The following is a 23,285-nucleotide window of genomic DNA, read 5'->3' as shown; positions in this document are numbered from 1 at the left end:
AAGCCATCCAAGTTGGTGGCAATCACTATATCTTGTGGTAGCGAATTCCATGGTTTTTCTCTGTGCTGTGTGGAGAAGTCCTTCTGAAGAGGAGGAGAAGCTACAAGGAGCCCAAATGACATTTGCCTCCATCTTCCATCTTTCTTTCCATGCCACACAGGAGGATTTGAGCAGAACAGCGATACTATAATGTTGGTGTGGAGAAAGGAGAGAGAGAGAGAGAGAGAGAGGAGGGTTTCCTCCTTCTCTCCTAATCCTAGAATCCAGCTGGGGTCATCCCATGAAACTGTAGGTTGGGAGATTCAGGACAGACCAAATTTTTTTCACACACTGTTAAACTGCGGAACTCGCTACTGCAAGATGTAGCGACAACCACCAACATGGATGGCTTTAGAGGGAGCTTAGCCAAATTCATGATGGATAAAGCTATCAATGGCTACGAGTCCTGATGGCTATATGCCACCTCCAGTATCAAAGGCAGTATGCCTATATACACCGGTTGCTGGGGAACATAGAATGGAGGGTCCTTTAGCTCGTCTCTGAGATCGTTTGGACTCCCTCAACTTGCTCTTTTGTGAAGACAGTCCCCCACTTGGGAAAGACAACATCCTCTTGACTTTACCTGCTCGACAGCCTGTTCGTAGTGTCGGAAGTTCTCCAGCTCCCGCCGGGTCCTTTCGGAGAGCTGCTGAAAGATCTGTTTCCGCCACACAGCGGTCTGGGCTGGGGTGATGGAGAGAGAGAGGGCCTGCGCAGAGGAGGATAAGGCTATAGGGGAAAAGAAGATCAAGTGTTAGGTGACCCAGGGCTACTCGGGTTTTAGCTACTCAGACTACAATGGGCACACGTTTTGCATGCAGAAGGTCACAAGCAAAATCAAAGTGAAATCACCAGTTAAAAACAGGTCAGAAGGTGGGGAACCTGTGGCCATCTAGAGCAGGGGCCCCCAACCTTTTTGGGCTCGTGGGCACATTTGGGAATTTGAGACCATGCTGTGGGCACCACCACAAAAGGCCTAATCAGTGGTTCACTGCTTTGGCATCTACCTGTCGTGTCTATGGATCTTGGGCTGCATCTTATTCAGCAAAAACATTTGTTTCATGTCTACTGGAGTCTGCAAGGTCTCTTTAATAAGATATTGTCTAATCTGGCTAATCGGTGGTGGTGCAATATAGCAAATGTTCCTTATAAAGCTGTATTTTGGCAACATCCAGTATTTGCTTCTTTTAGGGAGGAGGTTATTACACAGATCAATTTTGTACTGGAACACTCTTTAATATTCACTGGTGTATACGCTCTTTTACGTACCTGCTTCATGGAAATTAACAAATGGTCAGTGGAAATTGATTCTCCCTGCCCTTTGGGCAGCTAAAAAACTGATATTACAACACTGGAAGGATAAACACTCATCTCCCATAATGTAATGGATTGAGGACCTCACAGCGCTTTCAATATTTGAATGGGTAGTGTATAGACGCCACCTTCGAATGGATACTTATCTGGATATTTGGTCCACTTTTGTCAAAGCCTATGTATAATGGCTAGAAAGCTGTATGCATTTCATATGTATTCATTTCTATGGATGTATACAAATCCATGTATATATATTCAAAAAAGGAAAAAAAATTAAAAGAGGTTGGGGAGCCCTTCATGGGTGCCCTTAGCAGCGTCTGCGAGCACCACGCTGGGGACCCCTGCCGTGGGCAATACTGACCGAGATGGACAAACAGTCTGACCAGATATAAGACAAGAGATATTTAAGCAGAAGCTGGACAGGGACTTGTAACTGCAGAGTAATAAAAGACTTATTACTGAGAAGGGAGAGGGGAGGGTTTTGGATTAGATCAGTTTTCCCCAACCTGGTGCCCTCCAGATGTGCCAGACAATGGCCGTGCTGGCCTGGAGGGATGATGGGACTTGTAGTCCAACATATCTGGAGGGAGGGCACTAGATATTCACGGTCCCTTCCAACTCTAGGATCCAAGTTGTAGGGCTGGGAAAGAATTCTAACCAACAGCCTGAAGAGCTGCTGCCAATCAGATTAGACTAGCCTTGCACTGAAGAACTTGCCAGATCGCTACAGGCGCACAGGAATTGCATGTAGGCGAGTGCGTGGGATTGCATGTGGGCGAGTGAGGCTGCATGTCCCTCCTCTGCATCTAGCACAGAACACAAGTGGGCTGCCAGAAAAGGGAATGCGACCGACCCCTGAGAGCTTCTCAGAAACTGCATTCAGCAATCGGGCTGAAAGAGGTTCAACGCTTCTGTTTTAAGTAATAAATGAACGACAGAAACCTCACAGACCTGAATGTGCTGTGAACCACTTCAGAGGGCTGTGTGAATCCACGAGGCAGCCCCCGCCAGACACCCAGGCCCACAGCGGATGCTCGTCGGTCACAAAGTGGTCCTCGATGCCGACCGATAACGCGACAAAGGAGGACAAGCTGGACGTCTCGGCCGAGGAGCTGGCAGCTGCCGCAGGGGTCTTGTTCGCCTCCTTCAGGTCAATATTAGTCCACTGCAATTCAGCAGGACGGGGACCCGGATCGGAGATGGGTTTTTCTGGGACGTCTCTGAGCCCTTTCACCAGAGCAGGGACGGCTTCGTCGAGAGTGGGGGCGACCGGATCCACAACTGGGTCTGCGTCCAACTCCGCCTGGTGGTCACCGTCATCACCAGCCGCAGATCCAGGAAGGCGACCGTCAGCAAGAGCCGAAGCAGCCTCCATTTCCGGTGGAAGGTCTCCATCAGCCCGGAACAATATGGAGGTGCTTTGTTCTTTGATGTCATCTGTGAAGAAACAGCCGGCACTTGGGGGCGGCAGGAGAGAGAGAAGCAAGAAAGGTCTCATATCTCATATCTTCCTCAACCTGGCGCACTCCCATTTTCCCACTCCCATGATAATGGTATATTTGCCTTCCTGGCAGCTCTTGAGATGGCTTTGCCATTGGGCAAAATCCAACATCAGTCCTACTTAGAGTAAACCCACTGAAAGGAGAGGGACTAAAGTTAGTCATGAACTTAACAGAACTTAAGTTAACTTAAGTAACACAACTTAAGTCAGGACTAACTTAAGTTCTATTTACTTCAATAGGTCTACTCTAACTAGGACTTCCATTGGGTTTTGCCCATGGTGTCCTCTAGTTTGGGAGGATTTTGATCAGGAGTGCAGAACCTCAGGCCTGGGGTGGCAACGGGGGGGGCAGCCTGCCTCCTCCCCGCAATCCAGCTCACCTGGGGACCTGTCCTCCAGGTTACTATGCCCCCTTCCCCTGGCTCCACCCCCTTTCCCAGACCACCCACTGTTTGCTGGTTTCCCAGCTTTTGTGCAGTCCCCATTCTAATATGGTGAAATGCCTCTCCTAAGGCTGAGTTACTGGCAGTGAGAGCTTTGGGCTAAATATGCAGGTATTTTTGCTATCTTGGCCCTGCCCCTTTTACCTTTGGCTCTGCCCACCACCGGAATGCAGCCCCCGAGAGGTTCTCCAAAATGGAATTCAGCCTTGGGCTGAAAAAGGTTCCCCACTTCCAATTTAGGTACTCTGGAAACATCTCAGAGCCAGTTTCCTGCCACCCTCTTGGACCGCTCGCTTGGGTTTACAGCTTACCTGAGGAGACTTGTCGAGCTGCCCGTCTGAGAACGGTCACTGTCTCGGTTGCACACGATCGCCTTCCACGTTTGCCCACTCAGCTCGCTTGGCGTGACGCCCTGACGGAAATAAACTGCCCTGTCCTCACAGCTTATCCCCCAGACCTAAGAAGAGCAGGGTGGAAAAAATTCAGGTAAGAAGGGCTGATGGCGGAGGGAGGAAACAACACCTAGAGGCGTGTCTTCAGGAGAAAGGATGTATGTATAATAATTTCTGGAGCGTCACCGAATCTTGTTTAGTTACCTACTTGTATCTTCCCTTATAGAGCTTTTGTCACATGCAGCCGGAAAGCTTCCTCTGCAAGATGGCCTGTTTAGACTTTGCTCAAGGGTTGTTTTTTGAGAGCTTCTCTGAAATGGAATACAAGCTGAAAGACTTTCAGCACCCCTGCCCTCGACTAGGGTCCCGGGTTGAATCACAGAGTTGGAAGGGACGTTGGAGATCATCTAGTCCCCCACCCACCCCCATTCCATGCAGGTTCTGCACTGCAGGGTGCACCTCTGGCATTCCTGACAGGTGGCCATCCAGCCACTCCTTAAACATGTCCAGTAAAGCAGAGCTGACCATCTCCTGAGGCAGAGGTGGTCTGTTCCACTGTCAGCTTTCACTGTCAGGAAGTTTCCCCTAATGTTCAGCCGAAATCTGCTTCCTTTCGGACTGGATTCTAGTCCTGTCCTCTGGAGCAACAGTCTGCTCCATCTTCTGCCTGACAGCTTTTCAGATATTTGAAGACAGCTATCATGTCTCCCCCTTAATCCTCTCCTCTCCAGGCTAAACTTACCCACCTCTTTCAACCATTCCTCATAGAAATTGGTTTCCAGACCCCTCAATATCCTGGTTGCTCTTATCTGGATATGCTCCAACTTGTCAATCTCTTTCTTAAAACGGGGCACCCAGAACTGGACACAGTACTCCAAAAGCAGCCTGATTCACTCAGAGTGGAATGGATCCCTTGCTCCCTGTGACCTGGACTCTATGCTTCTGTTAATGCAGCCTAAGATTGCCTTAGCTTTTTTAGCTGCTGCATCACACTTGCTGGCTCATATTCAGTTTGTGATCCACTAAGACACCTAAATCCTTTTCACCATGTGTTGCTACCACATCAGGCCTCCTCCATCCTAAACTCATGCCTTCGATTTTTGTGGTCTTGTATGCAAAAGTTTTACACTTATCTCAAGATCGATCATTTGCAAGCGCGAAGTCCCTTGCAGGCCTTGTTCTCTCATCTACTCAAACCTGCTGCTTTTACTGTTTCTATGGGAGCCTCACCTGGTTGTTTAATCCCACATTGACCATCATCATCTCACCAACCATCTCAATCCAGCTGGTGCCACAAGGATTGTGCGAGTTCACGCCTCTTCTGAACCAGACCTAGGACAAAATGATACCCAAACCAAGGTGATGATGGGATTTATTTCAGTGGTGGGGAACCTGAAACCCAAAGGCCAAATCCAGCCCTCCAGAGCTCCCCAGATAGCCACGACCCATTATTATTCTGTCCCCACCCCCTTTCCCTCAACCATCCATTGTTTGATGATTTCCCAGTTTTTGTGCATTTTCCCCCCATTCTTAAATGTCAAAATGACTCTCCTAAGACTTAGTTACTGGCAGTAACAGCTTTAAGCTACAATATGCGTGTATTTTTGGCCCCACATCTTTTTTGCCTTTGGCTCCACCCACAGCCCCTGAGACCTTCTTTGAAACTGAATTATGCCCTCAGGCTGACAGAGATTCAGCAAGATCTGAGGTTGGAAGATTCCTGCATTGAACAGGGGGTTGGACTAAATGACCACTAACGTCACTTCCAACTCTAAAATTCTGTGATTTTTTTCATGATGATGATTTTGCAATCATACAAAATATTGTTTCTAATAATGATATTTCGCAATTCGTAATTTTGCAAGTAGTTTGCAATCAGCTGCCCCTCAGAAGATGGCAGGAAGAGTATGATGGCACTAGTTGCCCCTGGTGTTTGTCCCTGATATCTGACAATCAATGGTATATTGCTCCTATATATGGAGGTTCCATAGTTAGCAAATATTGTAACTATCACTAATATAGCAGACTGATCCCCACAAATCTGACTGATATATTTTTTTTTAATCCATCTAAGCTTGTGGTCAACACATCTTGTGGTAAGCAGTTCTATATGTTAATTGGGCATAAAGTAGAACTTACTTCTGCTTTTCCTTTCTATATTCTATTCTGTGTTCAACTTCTAATGAAGATTTAGAAAAACTGGGGAAAAGTGTGTTGTGTGGAGAGTTTGTAAGGGTAGGGAAGATACTGCCGGGGTCATGGGGAGTGGCTGATAGCATTCCCCTCGCTTCTACTGTCATGAGGACTTGAAACATAGCCAACCAAACGAAGGGGAAGGTATTCCACAATGATAGCCCAACACCACTTACTTTTCTGTCTTTGGTAAGTGCCCAGACCACGTTCACACCCACAGACACATGCAAGATTCCATTCTCAGGGACTGGAGGTTCCACGATTGTCCAAGAAATTCCTGTCAAAGGTGAAAGCAAATAACACAATTTAAACCCTGGTTTAGTAACGTGGAATAAAAAGACGCTCCTTTGCGACCACAAACGGGACTTGCCCTGAGGGTTGTTCCGGACAATCCCTTCCCTCACAATCGCCTGCCCTTCCCAAAGGGTCGCCCAGAGGAGATCGTACGGCCCACAGCTGATCTGCACCGCTTCACCAGGAGTGGGTATGAAGGACCACGAAGAACCTTCTGGATTGTGGTGACAGACATCTTCCCTGTACCAGACCTGAGGAGAGAAAGATGGCCTTCAGACGCTGCTGGTGGGGAAGGAAGGGAAAATGTGAGGGGAGAAGGGCACACAGAGCTCAGTGGTATGCAGAATCCATGGGATGGACACCTTTTATCCTATACTTTAGATCCATTGGCTGCCTTATGCCAGTTATCGCTCCCTCTAGCAGTGAACTCAGGGGGGTGAGTGCCGAAAGGAATGGAAGCTAAACAGGGCTATCGAGAAACAAGAGGATGGTATGAGCATCCGTGAGAGAGCCAAATAAACCTTAACCTCCCCTCCCTCCACAAACTGAAAGGGGCAAAACAAACCCCCAAACAAACAAAAGAGCCCAATGAGGACTGAGCATGCTCAATAGCCACGGAATGTTGATTGTCAGCTGGAAAAGAAACTGGAAAATCACGGAATGGCCTGTTGGAGGAGGGCAAAATTGGCTGGCCAGCATCCTGAAACATTCTGTTGCGTGTCCCACTTGTATGGGTGTGTTTTTACAAATGTACTTTGCTGAAAAGTCTCTTGCCCATGTCTAGAGTGCCATTGTGCCTGTTTGCTGAGCTGATGCAAGGGCGGGTACCTAAGTTAGTTCCCAGACAATCACTCGCTGATGCTCTGTTCAACAGAATGTAGATCAACGTCTGGCAGAATCGCAAAGTTAGCTACTGGTTGCTTAGAATGGCTGAGAAGAAGGTCATCTTCTGGGCTAGCAGCCTGCCCATTCTTAGTGACAGCGTTCCCCCCCCACACACACCCCTTGCAGAATGTATGAAGTCATGAGACCATGCCCAGAATGGGAGGGATCAAGGGGATGGTATATGATTCCCTGGGACCCCCCCCAGTTCAGAGTTTCGACACAGAGTGATCGCGAAGGTGCTGTGTACAAGCCAGGCTGATTCTCAGGCTATGCTCATTGCTGGAAGGGACTCCCCGTAGCTGGAGGGGCATAAACATATTAATTGTGTCTTGTGATTTCTTGCATTATTAGCCTCAGCTAAATAAACTTCTTTCCTTCGCCCATGGGCGTTGTCAGGGTGGAAACTGAGCCGATAGAACCCCAGAGCAGTTCTGATTCTGAGGAGGATCAGCAACCCATGGGAGAGGAGCCAGCTCGTCCCTCACAGGCACAGCAGCTGGCAGAGATTCCTCCTGCCGGCATTCCTGAGATAGATAGTGATCCTAGCAGTGAGAAAGTGCGGGAACGGGGCTTGCTGGACGCTCGACGCAGACGCAGGGAGCGATGCGCGATGGAGGGCGTGAAAAGGAGGTGTAGCGCCCGTTTGGCACACAAGCAATGGCCGCCTCCCGTGGACCCAAGGGAAAGAGGGAAAATCTCTCCCTAGCCCATAAGTTCAGGGTCTTCAAGTGACTCTCCTTCAAATGGGGATCAACCGCCTACTCGAAGCATAGGCTACTCTGCTGTTCCTTGCTTAGTCGCTGGTGACTAGCATCTGAAAGAATCATTAAGTTGTAAAAGGATTAAAGCCTTGAAAAGAATCCTTTCGTCTGTGTCTTGAGTTGGCTATTGGAGTGTACTGAAAGAGGCCGCTAGGGCGCCCCTGATAGGCATGTTCATTGCCTCTGAATATTCAAAAAGAACCACTGCCTATTCACAAAACCATGGGTAAGACAGGGGTCTTTGGATGATGGGGCAGAATGGACAATGACCGCTCTGCTACAAGGACCCTTTCCTCTCCAGCCACAGATGCCCCTTTCCTAGCAGGACAAGGATCTGACCATTCTGCTTTGCATAAATAAGGACGTTCAGAGACCACCAGTGGTGTAGCGGAGCTTGCAGGGATGCAGCACCAGCACTTCCTTATTGGCACGGATGGTGACGTCCTCTGCCACCCCGCTCTGAATTCCCTGTTCCCTCTGAGCTTAGCTGGAATCGTCACACCCACCGGGGGGAAATGAATTCTCCCACCAACAATATAAAGTCCCCTGTCACCATGCAAAATATTTTGCAGTGGCTTGGTCTTGAATGGGTGATTAAGACCCGTTGGCGTCACAAAAGGCCTGTGGTGGAGATGGAAAATGCTAGAACTGGTTTGTTGATATGGTTCCACACAGCAGCTCGAATTTCTGGACTCTCCTTGGGGGCGTGGCTCTGGGGGCTGTCATGATGAATGCCTGCACTTCAAAATTTACCACTATACCACTGGAGGCATCCAACATTTCCAGTCTCCAGGCCTCCATTGAGGGAATTCCTGTTTACTGGCCCTGATTCCAGTACTTTTCCCCCAACCCTCCTTGGGACCAGTCTTCCTCTCAGCCTGAAAGATGTAGACCAGGAAGGGAACCCTTTTCTTATCAAGGTCAGCATTACCTTCGCTGAAGCCTGTCGAGATCCTCATTCCAACGGTGGGTGTGGCCATAGCCCAAAGGGGGCAGGGTTTTCAACGGGGCTGGGGTCCATGTGGACTTCTTGGTCCGTAGTTTCCCTGATCTAAGCCGACCCATTGATGGATGAATGCTCCTTCCCCACATGCAAAAAGTGCAAGCAGTAAATAAGAATGTCCAACAACGACAAGGCAATTACCTTTCCTTGCAAAGAGACAGCCCAGACCGATAAACGCCCCACAGGCTCATCAGTAATTTCCCATCCTCCGACTGAGAGATCATTGAAAGGATCTGGTAGTTGCTTAGGGCTCTCCTGGGATGGAATCTACAGTAGTGGGGCGAAAGAAAGGAAAGTTTGGTGTTATTTTCCTCTTAGCATTGACGTTTGCTTCAAATCAGGGGTGCAGAAAGCGTGCCCCGTGGGCTACAGGTGGTCCCCCAAGCTCTGTCTGGTGGCAACACACCACAAAAAAAGGGGGGGGGAAGTAAAAACGCTCTAGGAACAGGCTCCACGGTTCCTGCCACAGAAGCCTAGTTCCTAGAGTGTCTCCTGGAGCATCCTAAGAAGGATGCATCCTAAGAAGAAGCATCCTAAGAAGGAGCATCCTAAGAAGGAAAAACACTCTAGGAACAGGCTCTATGGTTCCTGCCACAGAAGCCTAGTTCCTAGAGTGTCTCCTGGAGCATCCTAAGAAGCAGTGCTCAAAGGCTCCTCCCTGCTTCCTAGGATACTCTAGGAATGAGACTTCTAGGGGAGAAACCATAGAGCCTATTCAAAGCGTGGTTTTTCCTGGTTTTCTTTCTAAAGAAGTTTCAGGGATGTCAAGATCCTTCAGCAAGAGAATGGATTAGAGGAGGGGAAAGGGCTAGCAGCCAGGATTCCTGGATGGTTTGAGAAGTTTCTGGGAGGAGTGTTGGTTATATCTGATCAAAGCAGGTGCCAGGCCTCCGAAATGCTCTTGGGCAGGACTTGGATTTGAGTGAGAGTGAGTGGTGTGAGAGCGAGAAGTGTGAAGGTAACTGGTGTGAGAGTGAGTGGTGTGTGAATGTATGGGCATGTGCGTGAACCTGTGTAACCCCCAGCAGACACCTGATGTGGCTCTCAGGGCCAGAAAGGTTGTGCGCCCCTGCTTTAAATTAACATCCCTCCTTGCTAAACTTCACATACTTTACTGCTATTTCATTACGATCACAGACCAGCCACTAGGAATACAGAATAGCTAACAAATACAAACACAGTACTAGCTACAGATATGAAGCATACGCAGAATAGCAGGTTCAGGTCAAAACTGGCTTCAGTGACAGTACCAATTAGTATCGGCTAATAGTACGATGAATGATAATACGATTTAACTATCTGATTCCTAATAGAACAAACCCAGGCACAGAATTTTGCCACCTTAAAAGTAAGATCCTTAACAGAGTCTGAAAGAAGAGGGGAGGAGTAAAACTGATCAGATCTGGCTGGGAATTTTGTTAAAATCGGGGCAATATAATGGGAGCGAATGTCCTTATAATATAAACAGTATAATAAGACATGTTCGACTGTTTCAGCCATGCCCGATTGACAGGGAAAGCTCCACATATATTTAATACTTCTGCATTGGACTCTTGGCAGTTACATTATATTTAGTTGTCTAGACCACCTTTCAGCTACTGCTTGCAAGGCAGCTCAGAAAGAGATGCAAGAACATAAGCGCCACCACTCCAATTCAATTAAAAATACTGAACCCTCCCCGCCAGATGGAATGCAACAATAAAACTAGAAACAGCAGGATTAAAAGCTTGGAAGAATAAAATAATCTTCAACAGGCATCAAAAGGATAACAAGGTGTCTGCCCGTCAAACGTCCATGGAGAGAACATTCCCCTGCAATGGTGCCACCACTGAAAAAGGCCCTGCTGAAAGGGATCCGGAGGCGCACCTCTCAGGTTGTGTGGCAGAGCCACTTGGCACTGCAGAAGGTCTTGAGATAACCGTGATCAACTTTAAAAACCAACCACAAAAAAGGCAGACACCTTTGCCCATGTATTGCGCGATTTGTATCTCCTGTACCGAATCCATCTTCTGCGTCGCACACAGGAATTCCATCTCTTGTCTTTCGTGTAGGTGGCTGGGAAGTCTATGGCATATGTCCAGCCCTTGAACAAACGAAAAAACGAATTAGAAAGAACAGTGGCAGAAAATTCCTTTTTGCCAAGATCCCAGCCTACAAGGAACAAACCTCTAAACGATGCAGGCTAGTAACTTTTGTGGGCTTATTTACAAGGTTGGACAAAAGCTTATGAACAGTCTTTTGTTATGTAATACTGTGCAAATCAAAACACAGAAGCCCTTTCCAATGCAACAATCCTGGCTCGCTAAATTACATCGCTTGTGATCTTGGTTTATTTCAATAAACCATCACTGAAACTAAGCTGTAGTTTGGCCCCAGTTCAGTCATAATGAGAAACAGCAGTTAGTTTAAGCCAGAAAGTGGAGGCTTCCAATCCCCTTCGCTGACACATGCCAGAGGAAGAGGTGTGTGTGTGTGTGTGTGTGTGTGTAATTGCTCAAACCTGTAACACCAACCTTATCCCCATAATGGTGAACTAGTTTTAGATTTACATTCACGCCAAACCTAGTCGCTTAGCTAGGATACCTCAGTACACAATTACATTCGGTCAGCAATTACGATACACTGAGCCATCACGTTAAACCAGAGCAGCTTGCAAGAGCTCAGCTCCTCTGCAAGTTAGCAAATGCAAAAAAAAAGACTGGGTATTTTATTATTGTAGCTAAGGTCAGAGATATACCCCTTTCCCCACTTAAGTGAAGAGTAGGGTGCCCTCACCATAGGACAGGGGCGGGCAGAAAGTATTCCCCAGATGTTTTGGACTTCAACTCCCAGCATTCCTGATCACTGACCATGCAGGCAAGCGCTTCTGGAAGGTGAAGTCCCAAAGAGCTGGAGATCTAAATTCTGCCATATGGGATAGGTATTTTTAAAGGAGGCATAGGAGGAGATGTGTACTCTAGCCTACGTATTTATTTTATTATTTTTTATTATTTTATTATTTAGATTTATATACCGCTTTCCACAGAAGTATCAAAGTAGACATGATTAGGTCTCAGTACACAAATTACAGGAGGGTCTGAAGGGATCTGGCCCCCTTTGCATTTTCTGGTGATCCCTGTTGCTACTTTCTTTAGGGACATAAAATGGCAGTGAGGCATAAAATTTGGCTAAAACTGGGGGGGGGGGGCGTTTGAGGTCAGGATTTAAGTAGTATAGCTTTCTTTAAGGGCCTTCCTATTTCAGCCTTCCTCAATCAGGTGCCCTTCAGAATGCATAGGATTACAGCCCCAGCCACTGGCCATGGTGATGGGAGCTATAGTCCAAAACACCTGGAGGGCACCATGTTGGGGAAGGCTGTGGCAGAGCAACCATGATCAATACCATATATGTTGCTGCCACAATGGGGTTAAGAGAAGGGACTGCACAGCTGGCATCCAAGTGCAAGGGGAAATGTCCCAGGAACAGATAACCAGCTACGAAGAACCTTGTCTCTTATGGGGGGTGGGATACATTTTCACAGTTCCTGTGCAAAAACGATATTGTCTAGAAAGGACCTTAGGCACTCCAACCCTTGGCCTAGTTTTCTCTGCCCTCTGTCTGAGTGAAAGGGGCCGGAGTGAAAGGGGAAATGTCCCAGGAACAGATACACTAGCTGGAGGAGACCTTGCCTTTTGGGATGGGATACAATTTCACAGTTCCTGTGCAAAAACACCATCATCTAGAAAGGACCTTAGGCACTCCCACCCTTGGCCTAGATTTCTCTGCCCTCTGTCTGAGTGAAAGGGGCCTGAGTGCAAGGGGAAATGTCCCAGGAACAGATACACTAGCTGGAGGAGGCCTTGCCTTTTGGGATGGGATACGATTTCACAGTTCCTGTGCAAAAACGCCACCGTCTATAAAGGACTTTAGGCACTCTCACCCTTGGCCTAGTTTTCTCTGCCCTCTGAGCAGAAGAGGTCTGAGTTGCAAAGGGAAATGTCCCAGGAACAGACACACTAGCTGTAGAGGGGGGGAACCTTGCCTCGTGGGGTGGAATACAACTTCCGACTTCCTGTGCAAAAACAACATTGTCTAAAAACATCCCAAAGCACCTTCACCCTAGGCCTTTGTCCCCTGTTACAAAGAACATCTCCCAGCCCCCACCCTCCAAAATTTCCACTCTCAGCCCCTTGGCAGCAACAACCCCTACCCACAAGCCAGCCCTCCCCTTGAACACCGGACCCCTTTTCCATGTTGTTCACCTACCCCTTTCTCTGTGGGGTCCCCTCCAAAATTTTCATCCACATACCAGTCAGACTCCCACTCCCAGTGGGGCGACGGCAGCGCGAAGCTTTCAAGGTTCTGATGCTTCAGCCCACTCACATCACTCCACAGCCAGCGGTCGCTGGGCAAGAGTTTCTCGCAGAAGCCGATCACGGGGTTCCAGCGCTGCCGAGAGAACCGTCGTGAGCACTGTGGCGCAGTGGCAAATTCTGAAGTGCAGGCACACGCTGTGACAGCCCCCATAGCCACGCCCCCACAGAGAGTCCAAAAACCCAGGCAGCTGCGTTGATCATCAACGCACCAGTTCTAGCAGTTTTGATTTCCACCAGGAGCTGCACTTTTGTAAAGCTAATGGGTCTGAGTTGCTCATTCCAGACCAAGCCACCCCAAAATACTTCTCATTACAACAGGGGAGAATATATTGTTGCTGGGAAAATTCCTATACATGTTTACTCAAAGTAAGTGCCTTTGAATTCAGTGAGGCTTACGCCCAGGTAAGTGTCAGGATGCCCCTGTTGCCCATCGACTTCTCCAATAGCCAGTATCAACACTCAGACAAAAGGGCTGCTTTCCAAGGCTTTAATTCCATTTATCCTAATGAGGCACACAGATGCTAATTGCTTGAGACACAGAGGAACTACAAAGAAACAGCCATCTAGGGGTTTCTAAGGGTTAGGACGTCCGTTGATCTCCGTTTGGGAAAAACGTGGCAACTCTCTGAACTTAAGGCGTGGGAGGGGAAGATCTCCTCCTCTCCCGGGATGCTTCTGGGTGCAGCTGTTGACGTCGAACCAATCGGGCTGAGCGCCGAAGCTCAGCCCCTGCGATCTCTCACTTGTGCCTGCGTCTGTGCCTCGCATCTAAAAGCTCAGGTTGTCCCTCCCTTTCCACGCCTGGTTCACTATCGCTCCCAGGGATGTGAGCAGGGGGCCTCCCTCTCCCGCTGCACCTCTGAAGTCTGAGAGAGTTCCTCCCCCACGAATCTCCTCCTCAGAATCAGAGCTGCTTTGGGACTCTGTGGGCTCAGCTACAACCCTGACAGTAAGCGGGTATAGGACTGCAGCCTTAAAAAATCAAAACCAATGCAGATATTTCAGGATAGATGGCAGCTTGCTTGGTGGAAAAGAAGGTGGAAAGCGAACAAAGGAGATGGCATAAAGAGAGAGAGAGAGAGAGAGAGAAGGGGTGAGCCACCCACTTTTGGGTCTGGCACCGCCCACTGCTGGCTTTGGCCCTGCCTACCACCAACATGCGGCCCCCGAAAGATGATCCATAAGGGAATGTGGCCCTCAGCAGAAAAAAAAAATGTTGCCCACCACTAATCTGGTCTGTGAAAGATTATGCCAAATAAGGGCGCAATGCTGGCTGCGGAATGCTGGGAGTTGTTGGATTTTTTTCTGTTTGAACATGCATAGGATTGCGCCCTACATGTATTAGTCTTTAAGATAACACAAGACGCTTTGTCGATACTGATTTGAAATAACCAGCCCTGATATTTGGTTGCCGGTTTCTAGTGCGGCAACCAAATCCCGAACTCACACGCCTTTTCCTTATGTACCTGATTCTCATAGGTTTCCTCCTGGTAACGGATTGGGACATCATTGGAGTGGATGTAAACATAAACTTGATTATCGCACCCCAGTCCCCAGCAGCACTGTTTGACGGCAGAAACCCGCTTGAACTCCAGCGCCCCGTCCTTACAAAGCTCCCAGTACTGGCCAGTGGTAGAAAGCGTGTAGACTCTGCCAAAGATATCGACTGCCCACAGGAGAGAACTGGATGTGGTCATGGCTGAAAGGCAAAAGCAGAGGTTCGGGGTGGAGGAAGATTTTATTTTATTCATTTTGTATTTCATGTTTAAATGTCTCTGCCGCCTTTTGGCTCAGATAGGGCCCCCAAGGTGACTTACAATTGTCTTCTTTTCCTTTTCCCTCCCAATCCCCTTTTCCTTTTGTGTCATGTCTTTAACACTAGGTTTGGCAATGTTTTCAGAGCTAAGAGCTGCAGTCCCACCTGGGGAAGAAGTTAGGAACTCACATACTGCAGGTGGCAGGCTGGGCTAAAGCCAAGAGTAGGCGGGGCACCCCGTTTCTCTCCCCTTCACTCATTCATTCATCCATCCCTCTTCCATTTTCCCTCTCATTCATTCAATTTCCCTCTCTCTCACACACACAGGGACAAAATGGGGGCAGGCAGAGAATACTGCAAGCTGCTTTGAGCTCTTTGGTGGGATAAATATGTAATAAATAAATAAAACTGGTTACTCCACTCACAAATGCATGCTCACTCAGACCCTAAGCATGCTTACTCAGAAGCAAGTCACACCGAGTTTCACAGGCCTTACTCCATAGGAGATACGTTTAGACTTGCAGCCTTAGTTTGGGTCCTATGGGGCAACCATAGAATTTTAATGATGTATTGATTTAAAATATTTCTTGGGCACCTTTCAGGGCAGAAGCAATAAAACGCATAAAACCGGTATGAGATGAAGTACGATAAAAACACAACAAAAATAGTAAGAATACAATACAATAAAACCAACAATAAAAGCAGCAATAAAACCAACAACAAAACCAGGAACCCCCCCCCCCTGCCCCCAGCAATCGTATCAGAAGTAAAATAATATGTTTTCAAGGTCTTCTTAAAAGCCTGCAATGATGGAGCATGGTGGACCCTTGATGGCAACTTATTCCAGAGGTGTGGGGCCACTGCAGAGAAGGCCCTCTCAAGTGTGGTCACCCACCTAACTGCTCTCACAGGAAGGCAAATGAGAAGAGCCTCTCTGGCTGATCTTTTGGCATTGCAACGGATCTAGAGGTCATCTAGTCCCACTCTGTGCTCAAGGCAAGGCCTACAATACAGGAAGCAACTGCTGTTCACCTTCTGCTTAAATCAGTGCTGTGCTGAAACCCCACCTGTCCTTTCGCAACCTCTTTGAAGTTGTTTTTTTTTGCCTCTTTCGTTGGGCTGTTGAGAATTTCAGAGACATTTCTCAGGGTGCCAGGCTCCAGTGCTTCATTTACTGGAAGGAGGTGGCAGCAGGGTGTCTTTTACCCCCCCACACACACACACACCTTTTGTCCTTGCAGTCTCTCAGGCTGCTTGAGTTTTTTGAAAAGCCCCCTAGAGCACTTAACCAAGACTTTCTCCCTTGGGGCTTTCCAGTGTGGCTGCCTGCTAAGTTAGGTTAGGATTGTACTGTTAAGCTTTCCTTTTGAGTAAAGGGCAGTCTAGCAGAGTGGTTAGGAGGCCAATCCGTACTCTCTACCATTCTCATGTTTTTAAAGTACATTTGTGTGTGTGTGTGTGTGTGTGTGTGTAAAAAAGGGGGGCTGCAGTACAGCAGGGGGGCAAGGAGGGATCAGCAAGGTTAGGTTTTTTGAAACAGGACACAGGAGGGAGCCTCAGGCTGCAATCCTGTAGAAACCTACCTGGGAGTGAACACAGGTTCACAGGAACACGGGGGGGGGGGGGGGCTTACTTCTGAGCAGACATGTACAGTGCAGCATGGTGGCTCCTATGTCAATGGGGCCGTGAGTCTGCCCTGGGTTTCACTCAGAACCAGTGAGGGCTCTACAGGAGCTATCCTCTAAAGTAGCACCTTGGATAGCTCCTTCGGAGTTCTGCCCGGTTCTGCCTGACCCCCAGAGCGGATTCGCGGCCCCACTGACATGGGAGCCCCCAGCCCCCACTGCACATGCGTAGGGCTGCGCTGTAGGCGCCTGCAACGAACGGCGGGGCATCCGCAACTGCATCTTTCAGAAGGCAAAAGAGTAGCCACCGCCAAAAGAAGCGCGCCGATCCGAATAAGGATCATTTGCAAAGCGGGGGGAAAGACTCGGCCAGCGAGGGAAACTGACCTGATCCTTCAGCTTTCCTCGGAAAGCCCCCAATGACGCGCCCTGGCCGGCTCCTCCTCGCAGGATCTTGCCCTGTCTGTGCCTGACCCTCCTGCGCGACCGCCTTTCTCGCCCCCCCCCCCCCGCGCGCGTCCTGCGCAGCAGCCGCCGAAGCGCGCAGCTCGCTGCCTCGTCCAGCACCTTCAAGCTGCAGGTCGAGGAAATCCGGGCCAGGGCGATCCGCTCGCTCATTGGCTGCCACTCGCGAAACCCTCTGCTGCTATTGGACGGCGAGCGCCGGGAACGGATACATGGCGTTCTATGCCGAGTTCCCCTCCTCTGGAGGCGGACGGGCGAGCGAGGAAGACGCCGTCGCGCCGGCCAGCTGTTGGTCGCGTGTCACGCGCGGGCGCGTGTATGTATGTCGTGGGAACGGGGGCGGAACGCCCAGTTCCTCGCCGACCGTCCAGCCTTTCCCCTAAGCGGATGTTGTGGACTCCAACTCCCAGCAGCCCCACCCAGCACAGCCCATGGTCAGAGATGATGGGAGTTGTAGTCCCAGATATCTGGAGGGCGCCAGATTGGGAGAAAGCCTGATGGCTGGGGTTTATTTTATTAAAGGGGGGGGGGAAGGATGCTGACAGATGGCGTGAGAAACAGTCATTTCTGCAGATGGACTGTGTGTGTGTGTGTGTGTGTGTGAGAGAGAGAGAGAGAGAGACAGAGAAAGAGATGAGTTGGCAGGAGAGGTGAAGCACCTGTGGGTGCTGCAGAGTCTCTCATTGGGAATCTGATGTGGGGTAAAGCAGCCATCCCCTGCTTGGCGCCTTCCCGATGTGTTGGACTGCAACCCCCATCGTTCCCAGCCAGCCCTATGGTAATGATGGGAGTTGCGGTCCGACACATTGGGAGGGCGCCAGCTGGAGTAGAGGCCAGCACCAAGCTTGAGTGGGCTCTGGGCAGAGTACCAGCAGTTCCCCGCCCCTGGTGCTGACTGGGCTGCCACTGCAAGCATTGTTTCCCTGTGGTCAGTGGGACCCCTAGAAGTGTGCCTGGGGTTGCAGCCTTAATTTCTTTGGGGATGAGAATGCACTGGGGACTTCTCTGGAGGTTTTTTTTTGGGGGGGGTATATTTGATTATTTACAGATACACAAGCAGCACCTAAGTGGGGGCAAAGAGCAGATACACCTGTGGGCCTGGCCCCAGCATCTGGCATACTCGGACAGCTGCCCCACAGCAGGGCCCACCGAGGCTGATGCCTTCACCTGGGCTCCCACTGCCATCTCCCCAGGCATCCCAGTATCAGAGGCAGTAGGCCTACGTACTTGGGAAACATGGGCGGGAGGGGCTGTTGCACTCATGTCCCGCTTGTGGGTTTCCTGTGGGCAGCTCTTGGCCACTGTGTGCACAGAATGCTGGACTAGATGGACCCTGGGTCTGATCCAGGAGGGGTCTTCGTACCTTGTTATTGTGTTGTCTCCCATCATTGCCAATGATGATTTGGCTGGCTCACTTGGAGGCGGCAGTGACGCTGTAATGGGTTGGGGGTGAGCGCCTGTTCAGCTCTCATCAGTGCCAGGCAGCCCACATATTCGATGTCCCATGGTGCAGTGACCAGTGTTCCACATAGGACATGAGGCCTTGCATTGCCCGGGGATAATACATGGCCCCTACTCAGCAGTGATGGGAGCTGAACCCTGCTGTTGGTGATGGCAGCTGTAATCCAGCACATCTGGGAGGTGCCAGGTTGGGAAAAAAGCTGATGTTGAGGGTCTTGGTGTCAGCTCCCAACATCTCCTGTTAATCAGAGCTGGGAAACTAGACCCTTGCTTAAGATCCCAGAGAACTGTTTAGAAGAAGGGCTGTTGCTTGTCAGTGAAGGACCCAATTCTCATGCAGAAAGTCCTAGTTAAACCTTTGGCACCTCCGGTTTAAAAGGATCATCTAGCTGGTGCTGGAAAATGCACTCTGTCTGCCTGAGACCTTGGAGAGCCATTATCAGTTGGAGTAGACAATATAGGACTAGATGGACAATCAGCCTTGTAAAGCAGCTTCCCTCTAGCGAGGATGAACATTGCAGGTGTGACGATGCAGGGCTTGGCTTCTACAGGCAGGTGCCTGTTGATTAAGACCATAAGAAGAGCCCTGCTGGATCAGACCAAGGGTCCATCTAGTCCAGCATACTGTTCACACAGGGGCCAACCAGCTTCCTGTGGGAAACCCACAAGCAGGACGTGAGTGCAACAGCACCCTCCCACCCATATTCCCCAGCAACTGGTGTACATAAGCTTACTGTCTCCAATGCTGGAGGTAGCCTATAGCCATCAGGGATGGTACACATTGATAGCTTTATTTAGGGTGCAATCCTATGCATGTTTAGACAGACAAGAGTCCTACAACTCCCAGCATTCCCCAGCCAGCTTGGGTGGAAGTGAAAGACTTCCAGAGAACTTCCAGTCATATCATTATAGGAAGCTGCCTTGCACCAGCTCAAATTCTTTGTCCATTAAGACCAGTATTGTCTGATCTGGATGGCAGGAACTCACCAGCGGACATCTTTCCCACCACCTCCTACATGATTCTGTTTCCTTAGGGAAATAGACCATTTTCCTGCACACTGAGTATCTGTGAGTAATTCTGGCATATTTTCCTTAAAATGTTGGCCTCCGTGATATATTTCTATGCCATGAGAGGAACTGCTGCGTCAGAAGCATCCTTAGGAAGCTACACCCTCTCTTTGGCAAGCCTATTCTCCTAATCCCAGATATAAGTAGCCTAGTATTTTGGTTCCTTTGTGCTAATCATGCTTATTTTTTGCTATGTGCTGATTGTGCTTGTTTTATTAGCAATTGTAAGCCACCTTGAGGGCCATGTTTGGGAGAAAGGCGGCATACAAGTCAGATAGATAAATAAATTTCAAAGTTGACCTAAGCCCTGGTGACCTCTGGTGACCTAAGCCCTGCTAGGGTGCAATCCTATGGGTTCCACCCTTGTTGACTATAAGCCCCCAAACTTGGAGGCTTACGATCATCCTATGCAGGGCGGGTGGAGCAGTGGAGGCAATCTTCACCTCCCTGTCCTCCTGCCCTGCATTTTCGCTAGATGGGCATTGTTCATTTTGGAGGGGGAAAGAAGGAGGCTAGAAAGGCCCGAGGATAGCGCATATCCTGGCCTCCCTAGTCTCCTCCCCACTCACTGAAACACCCCCTTTCCCCCCTCTCTGAAGTCACGTTTCTGACCTCAGAGAGGAGCTGGCGCGGTTCTTTCCATGCTGGCTGCGAATGGGAGGGGAGTTGGATCATCGATTACCCTGCTGGTGTCGTAACACTGTCTCCAAGGTCAGAGCACTGTCTCCGAGGTCGGGTCTGGGAATCTAAATTATCCTGTGGCCCCTCAGATGCTGTTTAGGGGCCATAGAATTGCTCCCCTATTCCCTTAACCCATATGCTTTGGACATTTATTGTTTACATACAATGTTAGGATGGGAAGGGAGCTCAGAGATCATCCAGTCCAGCCCCCTGCTCAATGCAAGATCTACAATGCAGGATGCAACTACAGCATCCCTGACAGATGGCTACCCAGCCTCTGCTTAAATCCTCCAGCGAAGGGGAGCCCACCAACTCCCAAGGCAGTCTGTTCTGCTGCCAAACAGCTCTTACGGTTAGGAGGGTTAGCTCAAATTGGCTTCCCTGAAGTTCTCACCCATTGCTACAGGGGTATTGAACCTCTTTCAGCCTGAGGGCTGAATTCCATTTTGGAGAAGCTCTTGGGGCCGCATTCCAGTGGTGGATGTGAGAGGCAAGGCCAAAAATACCATCATCTTTGAGCTTAATTCTCTTCCTGCCACTAGCTAAGCCTTGGGAGAGGCATTTCAACCTTTCAGAATGGGGAAGATGTAGCACAAGAGTTGGGAAGCCACCAAATGAGTGGTCGGGAGAAAGGGGCTGGGGCTAGGAGAAGGAGGCTTACACATCTGGAGAACCCCAGAGGGTCAGAGATGGCCCACTCATGCTCGACACCCCTCCCACAGTAGTTCTAGTCCTGCCCTGTACAACAATAGAGAACAAATCTGCCCCAATCTTTTGTGGGAGAGTCCTTCAGATATTTGAGGGACAACTATATTACATCCCTTTAGAGAGCAATCCTATGTCCTCTAGGCAGCATCTGGGGGAAGATAGGATTTTATGAGCTCACAGCTGGGAAACCGTGCTCCCCTCCCCCTCCCCCTCGTAGCTGGGGCAGGGAGAGAACCGGGGCAGGGATGGGAGGAGATTGTGGAAGCTGTTTTAGAGAGCTTCCTATGTGGTGTCCAGCTCCATTCCCACCCCCTCCCCAAAGCTGCACTTAGACACATGAAAATGCATGTCTAAGGCAAAGTGCAGGGGCAGCTGCAGCATGGAGAGAATCTTTTCCTCCATTCTGCTTCCGCCCTGCATTCGTTAGGTGGTCGCCTCCGACTTCAGGGAGGTTGGAAGTGCCTGTCTATCTCTGTAGGATGGCGCTCTTAATCTGATCTTCTGCAGGCTGAACAAACCCAGCACCTTCCCTTGTTCAGCGTAGGGGCTTGGCTTCCCGAGTCCTCCCCATCCTGGTCACCCGCCTCGGGACACATGAGCCTGATGTCAGCTGTTGCCCAAGAAGATCATATGATGAGAAGTTGCATTTCATCCTCCAGACTCTCCTTGCTTCTTCTCAGGGAGGAAGCGAGGAGAGGAAGCAATGGGCACTGTTGTCTGCCTCTGTGACATAGAACCATCTGGAGGCTACTTTTACTTTGATAAACCCCAGGAGATGTTTCTAAAAGCAAAGGTTCCTGTTGAAGATTTGTATCTGAAGCTCAAGAGTAGACCTGATGGAAGATTAAGAATGGAGTTAAATCCCCCACCTTCTTCTGCCGTAATCCTAAAAACTCAGGGTTACCTAATTCAGTTGAAATCAGTGGTGCAGTAGTCAATTTTGATGTGCAGGGGCTCATCATGACAGACCCCACAGCCACGTTCCCAAGGAGGGTCCAAAACTGCAGGCAGATTTCTATCAACAAACCAGTTCTAGGAGGTTTCATCTGCTAGGAGCAGGCCTTTTGTAAAGTGAATGGGTCTTCATTCATTCATTCCATTTCTATACTGCCCAACAGACAAAGCTGTCTGGATGGTTTAAAAAGATTAAAACCCTAAATGTGCAATAGAATAAGATAATATAAATCCTACGTGCAAGAATATAAGCATTTTACAGAGCAGCCTTATGGCCCCTACCTAGGCAGCATGTGGGGGGCCATAGGATACTTTGGATTCCCAGCTCCAAGATCGGGGGGGGGGGAAACAGAGCTCCGACCCCCTGCATCTGGTGTGGAAAGAACTACACTGGCTGCTCTCCAAGTTTGGGAACTTGACCTTGGAGAGGGGGGAAAGGGGATGTTTTGGTGGGCAAAGAGGGGAGGAGACTAGACAGGCCAGGATACAATCCATCCTGAGGGCTTTGCAGCTTCCTTCCCTCCCCTTCTGAAAAGCTAGACAGGCAAAAAAGAAAAAAAAAAGCCCATTTAATGAAAAATGCATGGTGGGAGGACAGGAAGGTCAAGATCCCCTCCGCTACTCCTCCCACTCTGCACTGGATGATCATAAGCTCCCAGGTTTGGGGATTTATGATCATCAAGGGTGCAAACCATAGGATAGCATCCTTAAACAATCAACCGTAAAGCCCAGGACCCATTAAAAACTTTATCATATGCCATCATAGAGACGGTTGGCAATCTGTTTGTTTGTTTGCTCCAACATATCGGAAGCGTAGAAGCACTTGTAATGCATGGAATGGTAGTGGTTTGTGGGGTGGGGGAGAAGAAAAAGGGTTGTGCTGTGCTTCACAAGTGGAGGAATAAATATGGCTGACTAACGGCACAAGACCATGAAGTCCAGGGTCTAAAATCACAAAGCTGCACCACTGGGAAGCAGAGGAGGAGGAAGATGAGGGGGGGGGGAGGGGGGAGATGATACTATTATTATGGTTGAGAATTTCAGCTATTGGGCGGTATAGAAATGAAATAACAATAATTTTATTTATTTACTTATGTAATAGTAAAAGATACACTGTTTAATATAGTAAAGAAGCTGCAGCTCGTGCAAAACAGGGACCAGAAGGTTCGAAGATATATGACCGACTCTGGCCTGCTTGCACTGGCATGCTTCTGAGCTCAATTCAAGGTGCCGGTTTTAACCTATAAAGCTCTACACAACTTGGGACCGCAATACCTGACGGCAAGCCTCTCCCGAAACGAACCTACCCATACGCTATGTTCAGCATCTAAGGTCCTCCTCCGAGTGCCTCCTCCAAGGGAAGCTCGGAAGGTGGCAACAAGGGAGA

At 49.2% G+C, this 23,285-nt stretch overlaps 1 protein-coding gene across 2 annotated transcripts in view; it reads right to left on the bottom strand.

The window, feature by feature from the left end:
- TECPR1 (tectonin beta-propeller repeat containing 1) overlaps window positions 1-17,117 on the bottom strand; it is a 41,688-nt gene extending 24,571 nt beyond the window's left edge. Inside the window, exons 1-11 of one of the 2 annotated variants that reach the window (XM_084818433.1) lie at window positions 16,949-17,117; window positions 14,647-14,879; window positions 13,071-13,253; window positions 10,786-10,908; window positions 8,967-9,092; window positions 6,253-6,427; window positions 6,059-6,159; window positions 4,920-5,021; window positions 3,609-3,754; window positions 2,305-2,810; window positions 623-768 (exon numbers count right to left, since the gene is read on the bottom strand). In XM_084818433.1, the coding sequence (XP_084674559.1) occupies window positions 623-768; window positions 2,305-2,810; window positions 3,609-3,754; window positions 4,920-5,021; window positions 6,059-6,159; window positions 6,253-6,427; window positions 8,967-9,092; window positions 10,786-10,908; window positions 13,071-13,253; window positions 14,647-14,877 (1,839 nt within the window). In that variant the 5' untranslated portion in view covers window positions 14,878-14,879; window positions 16,949-17,117. Of the gene's footprint in view, window positions 1-622; window positions 769-2,304; window positions 2,811-3,608; window positions 3,755-4,919; window positions 5,022-6,058; window positions 6,160-6,252; window positions 6,428-8,966; window positions 9,093-10,785; window positions 10,909-13,070; window positions 13,254-14,646; window positions 15,006-16,948 lie in introns of those variants that run through there. The other variant, XM_084818432.1, reaches the window with a different exon arrangement.
- Window positions 17,118-23,285: the final 6,168 nt, after the last annotated feature.

The sequence above is a fragment of the Heloderma suspectum genome, chromosome 12 (genome assembly GCF_057233095.1).
Source record: "Heloderma suspectum isolate Gila_16-S chromosome 12, 16-S_ref, whole genome shotgun sequence".
NCBI lineage: Eukaryota > Metazoa > Chordata > Lepidosauria > Squamata > Helodermatidae > Heloderma > Heloderma suspectum.
The sequence above is the reverse complement of the archived record's forward strand: the minus strand, read 5'-3'. Positions and strand labels throughout refer to the sequence as shown.